This window comes from Epinephelus lanceolatus, chromosome 2 (genome assembly GCF_041903045.1).
Source record: "Epinephelus lanceolatus isolate andai-2023 chromosome 2, ASM4190304v1, whole genome shotgun sequence".
Lineage (NCBI taxonomy): Eukaryota > Metazoa > Chordata > Actinopteri > Perciformes > Serranidae > Epinephelus > Epinephelus lanceolatus.
In genome coordinates, this window is record NC_135735.1 from 12,868,158 (window position 1) to 12,884,548 (window position 16,391).

The 16,391-nt window shown below is 40.9% G+C and overlaps 1 protein-coding gene across 1 annotated transcript in view; it reads right to left on the minus strand.

The window, feature by feature from the left end:
• The window catches only part of adamts7 (a disintegrin-like and metallopeptidase (reprolysin type) with thrombospondin type 1 motif, 7), a 104,582-nt gene that overhangs the window by 27,776 nt on the left and 60,415 nt on the right, over nt 1-16,391 (minus strand). The window contains exons 10-18 of the mRNA XM_033630868.2: nt 14,633-14,725; nt 14,188-14,333; nt 12,296-12,465; nt 12,034-12,167; nt 10,248-10,368; nt 9,788-10,032; nt 8,504-8,645; nt 3,345-3,471; nt 1,972-2,185 (exon numbers count right to left, since the gene is read on the minus strand). Of these exons, the coding sequence (XP_033486759.2) occupies nt 1,972-2,185; nt 3,345-3,471; nt 8,504-8,645; nt 9,788-10,032; nt 10,248-10,368; nt 12,034-12,167; nt 12,296-12,465; nt 14,188-14,333; nt 14,633-14,725 (1,392 nt within the window). The remainder of the gene's footprint in view (nt 1-1,971; nt 2,186-3,344; nt 3,472-8,503; nt 8,646-9,787; nt 10,033-10,247; nt 10,369-12,033; nt 12,168-12,295; nt 12,466-14,187; nt 14,334-14,632; nt 14,726-16,391) is intronic.

Genomic DNA, 16,391 nt, shown 5'->3' on the forward strand with positions numbered 1-16,391 from the left:
TTTTTACTCTGTTGTGGTAATGTCCCTAGAGGAAATATCAGAAAGGCTGGGCTTGTTGGTGTACAGTTGTCTACGGCAGCAGATCGCTCTGTGTTTCTCTTGATCAAAGTGACGGCTGTGACGGGAGCAGTCGTGATGGACAAAAAGAAAATCAAACATACTCGAATTTTTGTTGTAACATGGTGTTGGTTGTCGTCTACGATGACACACTACACGAGATGAAATGATGGATTATCGCGCACGACACTCACTGTCTTTCATGATACATGCCAACACTGTATGTTGCTGCGTCGGTCTATAATCAGGCTGATATCGTGTAGCGTGAACCAGGTATTAAAATTCAGTGATAGCTGTTTTATCAAATGCATTGAGTAAATTTAATTGTGATTCTGGCAGCCTAAGCTCTTTGTGCATATCAACCTAAATCCTAAAAGCCTTGAAGGAAGAAACCGGATCATCTTTAGTTACGTTGAGCCAATGGACTCCTCAGGGTCACAATCAGAGCCAAATAACCAGGATTCAAACAGATATAAAGGAGTCTACAGCCACACTGTTTACCATGTTCATCATGTTCACATTTGCTAATTAGCATCAAAACCAAAATGTTAATACGCCTGTAAATTAAGTTTTAGTTTGAGGAACCAAGTTGTGTCTACGTGTAGAAAAAGGAGACGAGTATGACAAAACATACAAACATCAGAAGCTCTGTGTAGTTTAAGCTCTGGGGGCTCATTTATAACCACTGCGTACACACAAAACGAGGCCACTTCCACCCCCAGAGTGCAGAGCAGAGGCCTGGATAGTGCGCTACTTGTGAGAGTTGTGGTCAGCTGTGGAGCGCACCGCAGTTGTTGAAATGCACACATATGAATGTAATTTAGTAATTACAGACCAGGGCATCAATAGTTTTCAATAATATCTTCTAAAGCTGTGAATGAATCACCAAGTACGGCTTTAGTTTCCAGATAGTTTTTGTATGTAAAATCGCTGTCACAGAGTGCTCAGAGTGCACTGAAGACACTGCCGTCGCTGCTACACACACTCTGCCTTCTCCAGTCTCCTCACACGCATCCTCACCCCTCCTGCACACAGTGTATGGATTGTGTAAATTACCAAAGTCTTGAAATAAAGCCTTTATCAGCTCTCACACAATCATCACGCTCTATGTCCTCATTAGGAGCCCTGATCATAACGCAGGTCAGGCTTGCCACAACAAAACTGAAATAAATTAAAATAAATTGAATAAATCAACTCTCAAATTTCCATTTTCAAGTGATATTCCAGGGTGGGGGATGCCACTGATTGTTGCGATCATTTCGGCAAGGTGTGGAGCAATGAGTGCTGTACACATACTGTATACATATATGTAAATACTGCCTTCACACTCAGTTGTTGAATCATTGATCAGCAGGATCATTTGGGATTTACAAAAGGAAACTGCACACTGGCAGGTGTACACATGGTTGTATAAATCACATTAAAAAAATATATATATATTTTCAATTTTTGGCCACACTTAACTCAGTACAGTTCCTGTGCAATGTTTTATAAATGAGACCCCTGGTCACACAACTGAAGATCTGAGGTAATGCACAATGCTGGCTCTAAAGAATCAGCAATGTGGTTCTGTCTCTGTGACAGTCAAATCTTCAGCTCTTGTATTTTGTAAAAGCTTGAGATGTGGAAACATCTTGTGCCATAAGCTGCCAAAATGCAGAAATGCACTACATGCATTTCATAATTGTTGTTGTTACTCTTTGTTATTGCTTATTGTTAACCTTAATTATGTACTGACTGTCTTATCTGGTTTTGTAAAGTGTCCTTGAGTGTCTTGAAAGATGCTTTAACATAATCTTTCAGAAAGAAACCTTGTTTAGAAAATGTTAAAGTGGTTTTAACAATTTCTGACAAGATGCAGAACAACTTGCATTTGCTGACAAACTAGAGCTTAATATTCCGACTCAGACTCACCTTTGACCAGTTGCCCCTGGTCCAGTCTGCTGGGCAGGGGATGTGTGTGTTGCAGGAGGACAGTGACTCAGGTTTGGGGATGTGTTCACATTCACTGGGCTGCAGTGCTTTCTGCTCCTCTGTACTCACTGCCTGGATGCAGAGCACTGTCCTTTTCGTCTGGCCCGAGCTCCCACAGCTCGCTGAGCACTTCTGCCACTCCCCGACCCACCATCTGCACACAGAGACACACACAAGTGCACGTATTTCCAATTTGATGAACACTTGAGAGAAAATGACAATACTTGTACATCTCTGCAGACGCTGCTGACTCACATACAGATTTAGATGGTTGTGTTTTAAAGGTTCGGTGAGTTTGATTTCAGGGTGGCAGTGGGGGGGCTGGTTCATAGCTCTGGAGGCTCATTTCCACCTTGTGCAAAATACCACCCTCGCAAAAATAATGAGTATCTCAACGTAAGGACTTACTGTTGCAAACTTAGTTTCTCAAAATGATGACTTGACTTTAACCAAGATGACATTACCAGAAGATGTCTTTATGTTAATGTCAAGTTGTCATTATAAGGACATCTCAAACAAATTTAATGTCAACTTGTCATGACAAAGACAACTTCTGGTGATGTCACTTTGATTAATGTCAAGTTGTCATAATCAAGACAACCCAAACAATGTCAACTTGTCATTACAAAAACCGAATGACACTTAATGACAGCAGTCATGAATGTTTATGACATGTACATAATCTTTATGACAAGTTCATGACAGTGTCATGTCACCCTTATGTATATACCTCTAAGTAAAGTGTTACCCTAACTTGTTATCTTAAAATAATGACTCAGCACTGCAAACCTAGTATCTCAAAAAGATGACTTAGCAACCTAAAATAATGACTCATTATCTTAAAACAGTGACTTAGGATTGCAAATTGAGTATCTGGAAACCAGTGTTAATTTTGTTAGTTTAGTTTAGCTAAGTTTATTTAAGAAGGGACCGTGCAAATTAAAAAAAAACACTGCCAGAATAAGCCAAAAGGCTATTTTTCATCAGTTGTCCATTGGCCAAGATGTTACACAAGGTTGACAAAAACTATCATGAAAGTTTTTTGTGAAAGACTTTTTTCCCATGACAAAACGACAATTTAAAAATAGATATTGATAACAAAATAAGACAGAATCTAAACCCGGCATTCCAAACTTAGTACCTCAAAAAGATGCCTTAGTGACCTACTTTCAAAATAATAGCTCAGAAAAATAACAATCAGAATATTGACCATTGCTTCTGCAAGGATTGAAAAATGTGTCTTCATCTCCGAGTGTGTGTCTGTGAATGCTGCTGGGCTCATTTTGTAAACGATGTCTGGAGGGTGAACTCACATGGCTGGACATGGATCCTTGTCACAGCTGGTTTGGTTATCATCAGGTCGGGTTAAAGGGTCACAGAGGTGCTCCTCCACTATCCCAGTTGTCTTCTCCACACAGTGAACAATCTGCCTCTGAACACCTGGAATACCAGAGAGAGGAGAGAGGAGCTTTTGTGACTAAGACAAACACATGGATGTTGTAATAACAATAAAGGCGCCTGGTACTGACATCACCAGCGGTTGATTAAGGGGAAAGTTTGGCTGCTCTGAATCGCTCTGACAGCAAACTAAAGTGGTGATTGTACGCTTAGAGAGAGCCTTTTCTAGGTGGCTAAAATGGAAATACATTTCAGTACTGACCACACTGGAAAGTGTCACATCCAGGTTTCACACAGCATTACATAAAAGGACATGTCTCCTAAAGCTGTGACAGGCTTATCTCCTCTGTGACATCTCTCTCTGTCATCACTCTCACCCTCTTGAGTTGATTTCCACCCCATCAGAGCAGGAGAGACCTCTCACCTCTAAGTGCCCCCTGCCCAGAACCTAATTTACACCTACAGAGACATAAGATTCAAAGCCAGCTGGAGACAGAAAGAAAAAAGAAATATGGGCAGGAAAACGCTCTACGTGCTGCTGATATGGATTTCCTGCCTATATTCAACAGCCACTTGAACTAATAATGCAATTTGGGCCAATGCATTTGGAATGTGGGTACAACCCTGTTGCTGGTGCATGGAGACAGTATTAGTATTGTCTGCTGATGTGCTGAATCAAAATTAAGTCGGAGAGTGGAGTAAGTTTTTGAAGAATACATTTACATATATACTTTACTTACTTGTAAAGCAGCTTGCCACGACCAGGAATGAGAAGTGCAAATTTAAACGTCACATACGGTAGAAAGAAGTCCAACTATTTCCTCTACAGCAGTGCCTCTAAAAGTTTTTGAAATATTTTCTCAGCCAAATATGTTCAGAATCCATCACTTAATTAATGGCAAACCAATTTTTTGTCATTCAATGACACTAATACAGCACTTGTTGACGAGTTGCACTTACAATTTAGTGATATAATTAAAATCTCACATACCCCCTGTAATACTCGAAAGTACCCCTAGGGGTACACATACCCTCGTGAGAAACATCACTCTACAGCAGCAGTAAAGATGAATATTAAAGCCAGTGTTGTTACAGGTGAGGTTCAAAATTTATATTCTGCTTGAGTTGCACTTCTACACTAATACAATATACTGTGCTCACAGCAATAGAGCCAAAAAGGCAGGTCCATTTTAGGGTTTTTCAAGATCTATTTAAACAGGTATCTCTCATTCTGCCAGTGCTGCTGCTGCACTGCCCCCGTTTCCACAAACAACTCCCCAACACTGCTGTGAAAACAAACCTGCATCCAGCTCTCGGGGCTCCAAAAACACCCTGAACAGACCTTAACTTAATTACATTCATTTTTTAAAAACCTACAAGACAAGACAGCCCAATCATAAAAACAATTTCCCCCTACGTGCACAGATGTTTTTCACCATGGCAGGCAGAAAGAATCTGAACAACTGAGTAAATACAGAAGACGAAACATCAAGGTCTATACTGCTTCTGCACAGAGAGGTAGAGAAAGAGAGTAAAAATGCAAAATAAGGTAAAAGTGGGGGATGGAGAGGCGATGGCAACAAGGAGCTAGAGGTGAACTTCAGACAAGCTAGGTCTCTGAAACCTGATGAACTGGGTTAAAGTAATAATTAAAAAATATTATTAAAAATAATTAAACTGCCTTCTTCCTCTTCTTCTGGCTGTCGCCACAGCGAATCATCTGCCTCCATCTAACCCTATACTCTGCATCCTCTTCTCTCACACCAACTGACTTCACGTCCTCTTTCACTACATCCATAAATCTCCTCTTTGGTCTTCCTCTAGGCCTCTTGCCCAACCTCAGCATCCTCCTACCGATATATTCACAATCCCTCCTCTGAACATGTCCAAACCATCTCAGTCTGGCCTCTCTGACTTTCTCTCCAAAGCATCTAACATGAGCTGTCCCTCTGATGTACTCATTCTTGATCCTATCCATCCTCGTCACTCCCAAAGAGAACCTCAACACCTTCATCTCTGCTACCTCCAGCTCTGCCTCCTGTCTTTTCCTCAGTGCCACTGTCTCTAAACCAAGTCTTGTACACCTTTCCTTTTAATCTTGCTGGTACTCTTCTAGCACACATCACACCTGACACTTCTTCACCCGTTCCAACCTGCATGCAGGCACTTAAAATCCTCCATCTTCTTTATTTCTACTTCCTGTAACCTCACTGTTCCACTTGGGTCCTCCTCATTCACACACACGTATTCTGTCTTGCTACGACTAACTAATTAACTTCATTCCTCTCCTTTCCAGGGCATACCTCCACCTCTCTAGATTTTCCTCCACCTGCTCCCTGCTCTCACTACAGATCACAATGTCATCTACAAACATCATAGTCCATGGAGATTCCCGTCTAACCTCATCCGTCAACCAAGCAAACAAGAAGGGGCTCAGAGCTGATCCTTGATGCACTCCCACTTCCACCTTAAACTCCTCTGTCACACCTACAGCCCACCTCACCACTGTCCTGCAGCTCTCATACATGTCCTGCACCACTCTAACATACTTCTCTGCCATGCGAATCACAAAAATACGTAAACTGCCTACAACCTCTTAAAACGCTTTCGCTTGTTGATGATTATTTCATCTTTGAATTGATTTGTTCTTGTACTTTGTAAAGCGTCTTTGACTATCCAGAAAAGTCTGCACTAAATTTGTGTTTGCTTAATGTTATTTTTAATTAGATAAATAAATTAGTATAAATTAATACCCGTAACGTTAGCTTTTGTGATTCCATCTGTACACATTAAACATGTTTAAGCTAATTCAAACGCAGCGACTGAAAAGAAAACACCAATAACAGGGGAAAAAAGAAATTAAGTAAAGCCAAATAGTGTGATCTCTTGATTACAGTTATTTTAGGGAATCCCAATTTTACCTATGCAGCAGTTATAATGAGGTTAAATCCCCTCATCCACACACAGTGACTGCATATCTATTTAAAATAAATTCAGAAAATCTTTTCTTTCTTAAAAGACATCACAGATTACATGCTAGAAGATTATATGTACTGTAGTATCTATTCACTATGTCACTTTTCAAATAATAGCACATCAGTCTTGACAGATTATATTTCGAAAGTAAAGAGTGGGTACAAAATATGTCACTTAGATGGTTAGTTTCAAAGTGATGTCTGCATTAGTTTCAGGTCAGCAAAGTGAACATTAAAGTCTCCAGTCCGACGTGTGACTTGATACTTTTACACGTGTTGACATGATTCAAATTCAACGCTTGTTTCAACCCTGAAGTGTCTTTGAAAATGTCTCTGAAAGCTCAATGCTAAATTCTTTGTTTAAGCAACGCTAGTCTCAAAGAATGCAGAAAGAATAGTGTTCACTAGTGGATCTACTTTAATCTTTAATCGCTGACACGTCATTTCTTTCGTCATGAGCAGGTGCATTAAAAAGGTACAAACCTGTGTGAATAAAAACCTCTATCTCAAGCACTCAGACCCAACCTTGATATGAGAACTCATGATGACAAAAAACCCACAACAGACTTGCTCAACTTTGCCAACCATGGTTGGACCTACTGCTTAAAGATATACTATGCGGGATTCTCCTAAAAATAAAATATGTATAAACCTAAACAAAAGTAATCCCTCCCACTTACGACCTTCTAAAAGTGTGTGGCGGTGTGTTTCTTCTGCAGAGACTCTGCCCACTGCCTGTACTGTCTTCTTATTCTCTGTGTTCAGGATGTTCTGTGGTGTGTACACCCACAGCATTCAGGTAAGTTCAGGGCTTTATAAAAAGGTAGCAACCAGTTACCGGAGCGTAAGCAGCATCCAAGAAACAAAGACCTGAAAAAAACACAAATATAGGGCGAGGCACATTTTGCACGGCGGTAAAACGCCAAAGGAGAGTAAATCTTGGGTTGACAGCACACGGCACAAGAATGCCAAATAAACTTCAAGGCCAGGAAAATATAGTACCGATACATCACATTACTGCCTGTGTTTGTGTCAGCTGCCATAAAAAAGGCTCCCATGTGTTTAAATAAAGCTTAGCAATCAAAGTATCAACTCAGGACACAGCTGGAATACAGTCCAAGTCTGTTTCTGAGGACTTGAGGACGTGCATTCAAAACTAAGAGGGAAAGATTTTCCAGTCTCTTTCTCTCAGTCTACCTACCAACTTCTCAATGTCAAAACTAGGGACGTAAACACAGACAGTGCAGACAGTGCGCCTGAGAGTGGGGCCTCCAACAATGTTATGAGTGGAGAATGGGCCCTTATGAGTGACTGTCACCTTGAAAAATATGCCTGTGTTCAAAGAAGAATTCATATTCCATTATGAACATTTACTCTATCCTACTGTGCCTGAACTTTTTATGGTATGCATTTTTAACTTTTAGCTATTTGGAATCAATAAGACCCGATAAGTATAAAAAAAACAAACATTGTCAACGATAGTTAAGTCCCAATGTCTTCAAACGAGTACTTCCTAATTAATCTTATCTTGTTACTGTTGCTAAAATGGGTCAAATTTGTTGCCATATCAAACTACAAACATTATTAATCATAAATAAACAAGTTTCAACCATAAAATGTGATCAGGTTTTGGACCTTGTCCACTTTTGCGTCGGGATCGGCTGCAGACTGACTTGGCAGAGATGGCTGCCATCTTGTTTTTACATGGAGTAGTGTATTGTGCTTTTGCTACCACTAGATGGCACAAAAAGTGTCCACGGATGAGGACAACAGGTCTATGTTAAGTAGAATGAAGTAAAAGTTCAATGTTTATTTTTTCTTTTTTGGTAAAACAGTCAATAGCATCGATGAAAAAATTACATGTTTATTCTATCACTATAAATCAACTATTAAAATTGTTAAGTTAATACTTTCTTATTTTCTTTAGTATTTTTTGTTATATACATATATGCAGTGATGGTCTCTTGGTAATATGTATGGTGATGTTATTCACTGTCAAGTCTCTGATCACGTGACGAGACGGTATGTGCATGATAGCGTGCACTGGGGCCCATTGTAACTACCTTACACCACTGGTCAAAACCATCATTATTTCCTACCTGTTCCACAGGTAACACTGCATTCAGTCCATGAACCATATTTCCAGAAGAAAACTGACGCAGGGATGTCGTTATCCTCCCTGGTGTCTCGACTGATTGTGTACTCGTACCGCACTCCTGGATTTGTCTCCTGAAAAAGAAGCTGTAACACACAAGACAATGGCTAACACATTCTGGACCACATGTGGAAAACTTATTGAAAAATATTCCTAGGAACTAAATCACAAAATAAAACTCTTTTTTACATATGTCTTCTTTGTGTTTCCGCCACATCTGACAAACCACAAAGAAAGGATTAAAAAGGGATGGCTTCATTTCAGACAGCTTATTTTTCACACATTGGCAATGTTCAGCACTGAAAGCCACACTCTGCCAGCTCCAAGGACATCAAATCAATTCAATTTTATTTAGAAAGCCTAATATCACAAATCAAAGTTTGCCTCAGAGGACTTTACAGCAAACGACATCCCGCTGTCCTTGGATGCTCACAGCAGATAAGGAAACGCTCCCCAAAAAAAACCCTTTAACTTGTTGGAGGGAGGAAACCACCAACCGGGAACCATAATAAGATCTATGTCTGATGTGACTGAATGCAAGTGAACATCGTAAAGCAGATCCTGCATTCCCAGAAAGGTTCACGCACATCGGCACTCACACTTTTTTCATTATGAATATATATGATTTCCTCCATTTGAGCAACACAGTTTATATCTTTAAAGGAATGGTTCACCTATAAACAACATAAATTGCATATAGTGCTAACTTCTGTAGCTTCTCTATGGTCCGATCTATTGAATAGCATTAAGGAGAGTAGAGTTCCTGTAAAGAGTGAAAGCATATCATTAATAGAACCAAATTCAAATCCTGCGAGGATAATCCAAAAATACCTTGTTTAGCAGCAGTTAAGCGTAAATAGTTGTGATTGGATTTCCATGAGTCCGTGACTGGATACAAGACACTTGGGTAATACTAAACAGGAAACCAAACACAACAACAAACAATGTCGACCAAACATTAGTCGACCAGAAAGGTCATTATTCAGCAAGATTTTATTGTTCACTTAGTCGCAGAAAAAATGTGAAACTCTATTAGGAGCTGCGTCTTGTCAAAATAAATCAAAACCTATATGACTGGACCATGTGGGTATTTAATTTGAAAGGACAGACACAGGAAGTGGCCACACTCAGCAATCAGACAGGAGTCACGCTACAAACCAATCACAGACGACAGATATCTTTCCCTTCTTCTTTTGGGTGAACTATTCCTTTAAGCTGTTGATCCTACCTGAATCCACAGTGGCTCCATGGTGGGTCCAGGAGACGTGAGGTTCTCCAGCTGTCCTGTCCTCTCGTAGGTGAATACTGTCCCGGCTGCCTTGTACTCTCCGTTCCACTGGATCGTCCAGCCACCATTCAGAAAATATTTGTTGGGGTTGTCACTTCGTAACGCCAAGAAATTCCCAGCTTCAGCCACCTCCTCAATGCGGATGTCCCAGGCTCCTTCTGGGATCAATCCGATGTCTACGTAGCCTGAAGGACATCACATGTTCAGTAAGTGAAAGAGAAAGACAAGGTATCCTGATACACAGTTAACACATCGTTGAGAAAATGGAGGAGCTACAGTGGAGAACTTTGTGCTATACCAAAGGGAAAAGGGAGCGAGGTTTTGTTTCAAATTGTCATCCATGTCAAAATATCTGCCGTGAAGAGGCCTAAGGCTAAACCACAGTTATTAAGAAACATACCAAGTCCTTCAGTCTCCTCAAATGTTCTCCTCACAGTTGTGCAGGTGGAGCCGTTACCATGACACACCCCACAGCGATCCTCTGTGGCACTGGAGTCAATCACATAGTCACAGCCGATACTCTGCAACACAGATGATGCAACAGAAATGCATTATCTGGAATGAACCTGACAGTGGTTACACAACAGAGGCACATTAGATAGACATTGGAGAAAGACAAAGAGAATCTCTTTAGATCAAGAACAAATTTTCCGGTTTTTCAAACATGTGAAGGGCCCCAAATAAACGATCTACAGTGTGTGGTCTAAAGTGCATGAGGCAAGTCCAACTCCACTTTTGCCAATTTAGTTTAACGACACATAATCTGGGTGCAAATGAAGGCACTAGGGCAACAGGGTTGTATTCAGTCCCATAATTACTGCTATTTACATGGCAGATTAAGCAAACTGGAGAAGCAAGTGGTTTTTGGTATTATGATGCAATAAGAGCAGTGAATGTCACCGCAGCAAATATCGTGAAACTTTTAAGCAGCAAAACTAAAACCTGCGGTTATAAACCTATGAAACTAAACTTCTGGCTCCTGAAATAATCAATGAAGCCATTAAAATTATAGTTGCTTCTGCTTGAAAGAAGCGATTACAGTTGCGCTTGTTTAGATGAGGCAGGTGATGGAAGTGAAAATCCCAGTAATCCTTGAAATTGTTCTGTGCTGCTTTAGCATTATTGTCACACCCCATACTGTGCTGCTGCTCCCATGTGGTTAAAGGTGCAATATGTAATCCAAATACACAAAAGGTTAGTCCCATAAGACCATAATTCAGAATATAGGATGGGAACACTCTGAAAATGATTGTCAGGACTAAGACGAGACAAAAATTACACTATCATTTGTCATTTTCATTTCATTTTTCCATAACTGCTTATCCTGTTAGGGGTCATGGGGGGCTGGAGCCTATTCCAGCTAAAACTGGGCGAGAGGCGGGGTACACCCTGGACAGGTCACCAGACTATCGCAGGGTTGATACATAGAAACAGACAACCATTCACACTCACATTCACACCTACGGACAATTTAGAGTCACCAATTAACCTGCATGTCTTTGGACTGTGGGAGGAAGCTGGAGTACCTGGAGAAAATCCACGCTGACACAGGGAGAACATGCAAACTCTGCATGCAAGGGTTAAACCCCCCACCCTGGATTCGAACCAGGAACCCTCTTACTATGAGGTGACAACACTAATCACTGCACCACCGTGCCTATTCTTATTTTCTCAAATATTTATCTATATTTTTATGGATTATCAACCGAGAAATGATGAAATACTGATCTGGCCTTTAACATTACAGCAACCCTTCAAACACAATACTGTTTCGAGGTAAGTCTGACAACATGTGGCTTCCGGACAAAAATGTCACCAAATGTCATGACATCAGAGACCCGGCGTCTGTGATTGCTGTCCACTTGGTATCCAAACAACTTCTGTATCAGTGACTGGCATTTTGGCCCGGGGTGATAGGCAACAGCAGAGAGATAACACACCCTGATGTTTTTCTATCAGCGAGCTCATTTTCATGCAGAATGTCAAATGTACAACACTCGTCTGCAGAGAAAACAAAGCGAGGGTCAACTAAATGTACTGCATGACTAACAGAGCAGCAATGCCTGGAATTTAATTTACAGAACAGAATAGTCAATGAATGTTGTTTTGAAATCAAGAGACAAAACAGATCAAACACTCAAGAAAAGACAAGGATGCATATTAATTAGTAGGTACAGTGTTGATACCTTACAGATGCCATTGATGCACAAATCTCTGCTTTTGTTGCCTTGGTAGCACGGCGTCCCATCAGTGACGGCGTCACGCATCTTATCAGAAAAATGTTCATTCAGTGGACGGCAGTGCAGCTCACAAGGGTTCACTGAAAAGAGAGATCCAACAGAAAATATACACAAAGTTGTGATAAAGATGAACACACACAACAACAACCCAAAGGTGCTCTTCTTTAAAGTTTGCCTAAATAACTGTGATCAGGTTTATTCTGCTCACTTCTGTTGATGACTGCCTCCCACTTGTAGAACTTGCCCTTGTACGGCAAGCTGTTGAAGTGACTACACTGGATGTCTCTGAAGGAGGGCAGGTCATCAGGACATGGTGCAGTGTTGCAAATCTTGTACCGCCGCCTCTCTCCCAGACAATACTTCCCTCTGTACTTTGGACTGTTGGATAGTCGAAGATGTTATTTCACTGCTGCTCCTTAACTTTTATGTTTACAATTATGTGATATTGTGTGAAATGGTGGAGGAAAGAGGAGATGCGTTAAGACCCAGACACACCAAACTGATATCTAAGCATCGACGAAGGCTGACTGTTGCGTCGCCTCACGTTGCTTGTGTCTTAGCCAAAAAGTTGCACCTGAACACACTGCAAAGACTACAGCCCACAGCCAGTGAGCACGTATATGCTGCGCCTGCGTGAGAGGAAATAGCTCTTCATACCAGCAGGCGGTGGTACTCTGTATTCGTCATGCAAAAAGGGAAACAGGAAGACCAACAGGACAGACTCAAGACACTCTTTAGCCAGTTAGCATCCCGACAACACAACCAATGTTGAATGAGCAAAACATTTTTTATCAATTTATTTATTCTCTTACCAGTGGGCTCCATTGATTTCACATGCTGAATTGGCCTTAAAAAGCCAACAACAGCCGACGAATGCCACTAGTGAGGGACACACCACAAAAACTAGGGCGACTGACGCCCAACGACGGCAACAATGACCAACAGACAACCGTCAACTTGGTGTGTCAGGGCCTTTATATGTATTTAATTTCTAATTTACAAACAACCCAAAACATATTTTGCAAACATATCCACTAATTCTGTGAACTCTATCTGTGATTTCTTTTTGTTTATAAGACTTGATGCAACCTCAAAAACTTTTCAGAAATTAAAATCCAATTGGAGCCAATCGGGGACTGCATTGTAGTTGATGACGTAAAATGCAGGCTGCACCTTGTAGAACAATAATGGCAGTTCCCATAGCAACACGGGTTAGCTTTAACATTAGTAGAGTAAACACAGCAATAAGTGAAGTTACTGCAGAAATAGAGTCAATAACAAAATATTACACAATTGCCTGTATGGCACAGGGAATATAGGACTTCTTATATATGTTCCGACTGGTTCAAGGGACCCTAAATTGACGCCTAGACGGGAGCAGCTCAAAATCTGATTGTGACGGATGTGAGGCATCTCCAGTTACATGTTTAGCCTTCCTGCGTACAGCATTGTCAAATATATTGCTGAGATGACTCATATGACTTGCCAATCACTTTCCCGACAATGCTGCCAATCTTGGAGAGCTTATTTTTGCACCTTGCACTCAGGTTGCCGTACCATGCTGTAATGTTTAATGATGAAATGCTTTCAACCAGTGATGAAGATGTTCCCTGGTGTTCTGTTACACTAATTGGCTGAAGGAGTTTGTCTTTCAAGGCGAGTACTCCCACCCACTGAAAGCGTTTGGAGCGGCAGCAGGGCCAGACTGATAGAGAGTGAAACAGAATGTTGAGCTCACGTCATCAGGATGGTCTCACCAGGCAATTAACCTTATAGTTTGGGCTTCTAGTGTCTCTCACTGGCAGACTTGAGGTAGAGGAAAGATATGAATTAAGTTACAGCCCGTTGCTGCCTGCTCCATGTTCACACAAAGAGACTACATCACAATCTACCGACTGAAAATGTGTCTTCTACCTAAAGTTAACCAGCCTTTCATCTACAGCTCTACAACTGAGATGTAGCGTTCTGTTAATTTGGATTGGTTTTTTAACTCTTTATTGTGCTTTATTCTTCCCAGATTACAATATGAATTAAATTGCAAAACAATAGCTAAAAACAAAAAACATTTTGCATTATTTTTGGCTGAAAAGTCAAACTTACACCGGGTTATCACAGTCTCTCTGCGCGCTCTGGACTCCAGCCCCACACGTCCTCGAACAGGCTGACCACTCGCTCCACGAAGCCCAGCCACCATTTACACCCTCTGGCTGATATCCAACTGCTACACACTCCCCACTGAAACACCACTGATAAAAACCAGCATAAATCACATCATTAAATAAATGAACACATGCTGTTTGTTGTTCTTACTTGGCAGTATATTAATGCAGAATGAAATAAAGACATTAATGCATCAATAATTACAACCCAATGATTTAAAACTTTGTAAGTATTATTAGACTGTGGTACTGCTCCTTGAACTACAACAAAAGTTCTGAGTAGTTCTTCCGCCACCGCCTTTGCCTTTAGAAATCAAACACTGACTGTATTCTCATCACAGTCTCCATGTCTTGTTCATTTCATGTTTGTGAAATGGAAGTCTCACCTTGTCCTCCCCACAGTTCGTCCCATCCACAGCCCCGTCCAGCTTTGAGTGGCAGGTTGTTCCCACAGTGCACCACAGAGTGCTGCACACATTCTAGAAAAGCAAAGAGGGTGTACATGCTGTTGTTTGCTATTCATTTATTCATGCAATGTTTTCTGAGAAACAAGCAGAGATTTTGGGTGAAAACAATCCTGTTTTCCAACTCGAATATATAGTAAAAACGTTCTCAGTGTGCTTCTGTAATAAGCAGCATCAGCTCATAGAGGATGTAAAAGGATGGGTGGTGTGGGTGGGGGGGGGGGGGGGTTAACAATAAAATGAAAACAGCCAAACTGAGGATCCTCGTAAAAACATTTCGTGCTCTCCTATATAGTATTTGTCTGACTAAATTGCCTGCTGTTCCACTGGAGTTCAAGTACAAACAGATGTCATCAATATCGATGGGTGATGTTCTCTCTCTGTGTGACAACACACGTCACCTCCTCAGATACAGCAGATCAGATCGAAACAAACAGGGCAGGTGTGAAAGCACCCTTAGATGAGAAGATCAATTCCACCACCTCCTTCTACAGTGATAATGGTCCTCTCATCTCTTGGCAAGTGAATAAGGGCATTTCCCTTTTTCTTTTTTAATAATTCCTTTAAAGATATGGTCTTTCAAATCTGTCACTTTCCCAATTGTTTCTGATTAAACTGTGCAATTATCTCAGGATACAGCTAATGCACAAACAACTTTTTAAAACCTGCGTGCACATTCAAACAGCACAAAGTGACTACAGCCATGACAGCTCAGCGCGCTGCAACTAGGGGTGGGCAATATATATCACAATATTTCAGGGTCTTTTTGCAAAAAATTTGTATTATTAATTTAAGAGCATAGAATTGCAACAAAATAAGTGAGTTTTACATGTCAACAACACCTACAAATATTCAGTAAAACCTAAAGTGATCTCTCATTTCTTTAGTGTGTGAACAACAACAGTAACTCAGAGTGAGATTCAGGTTCTGTATACAATATTAATAGTTCAACAAAATAAAATCTACCAGAAATGACACATTTAAACAGCTCCCAAATACAAACATGTACCCTGGGATCTATATATATAAATCAACAGGTGATTTCCTTCTTTTAGTAAAATCCTAAATGATTGAGTTGTTCTTTTTTTTTCCACCTGGACCTTTATGCTCTGCCATTTCTCCTCTAATCATCACGCTGTAACCTGTGACAGGCTGCTATGACACCACAACTATCACACATTCACATATACAGAGTTTTTTGCCGAGCTGTGAGCGTCACATAGGTTTACATTACCAAAGGTTTATGACAAACTCACCTAACAACACAGAATCTTATGTGCGCACGGTGAGAGAGGAGAGGGAGAGACGCTGTGCTGCTGCCAGAGGAGCCGCTGAATGAGTTCCCTCAGAGCAGTAAGTCACTAAAAGAGTCTGAGAAGTCCAGGGCTGTTCATAAAACATTCAGGACGCCACAGTTTATTCCACACTACTGAAGCTGCTCCTCTTTTTTGATACCACCGCCAAGGCTGAAATGATTTTGCTTTCAGCCACTGTCAACTCGAAATATTGTGTTCTTTACCCAGTTTTATCACGCTGCATGTGTTGTGAAATTGGTGATGTTTTGTCTATTTGTAGGTGTTTCCCTGGGATGCAATAACTTGAGATCTCAGTGTGCCACTGTAAAAAGCATTAGCTCGTAGAGGATGTAAGAGGGACTTTTATAGATAACAGCCTAGGGAAG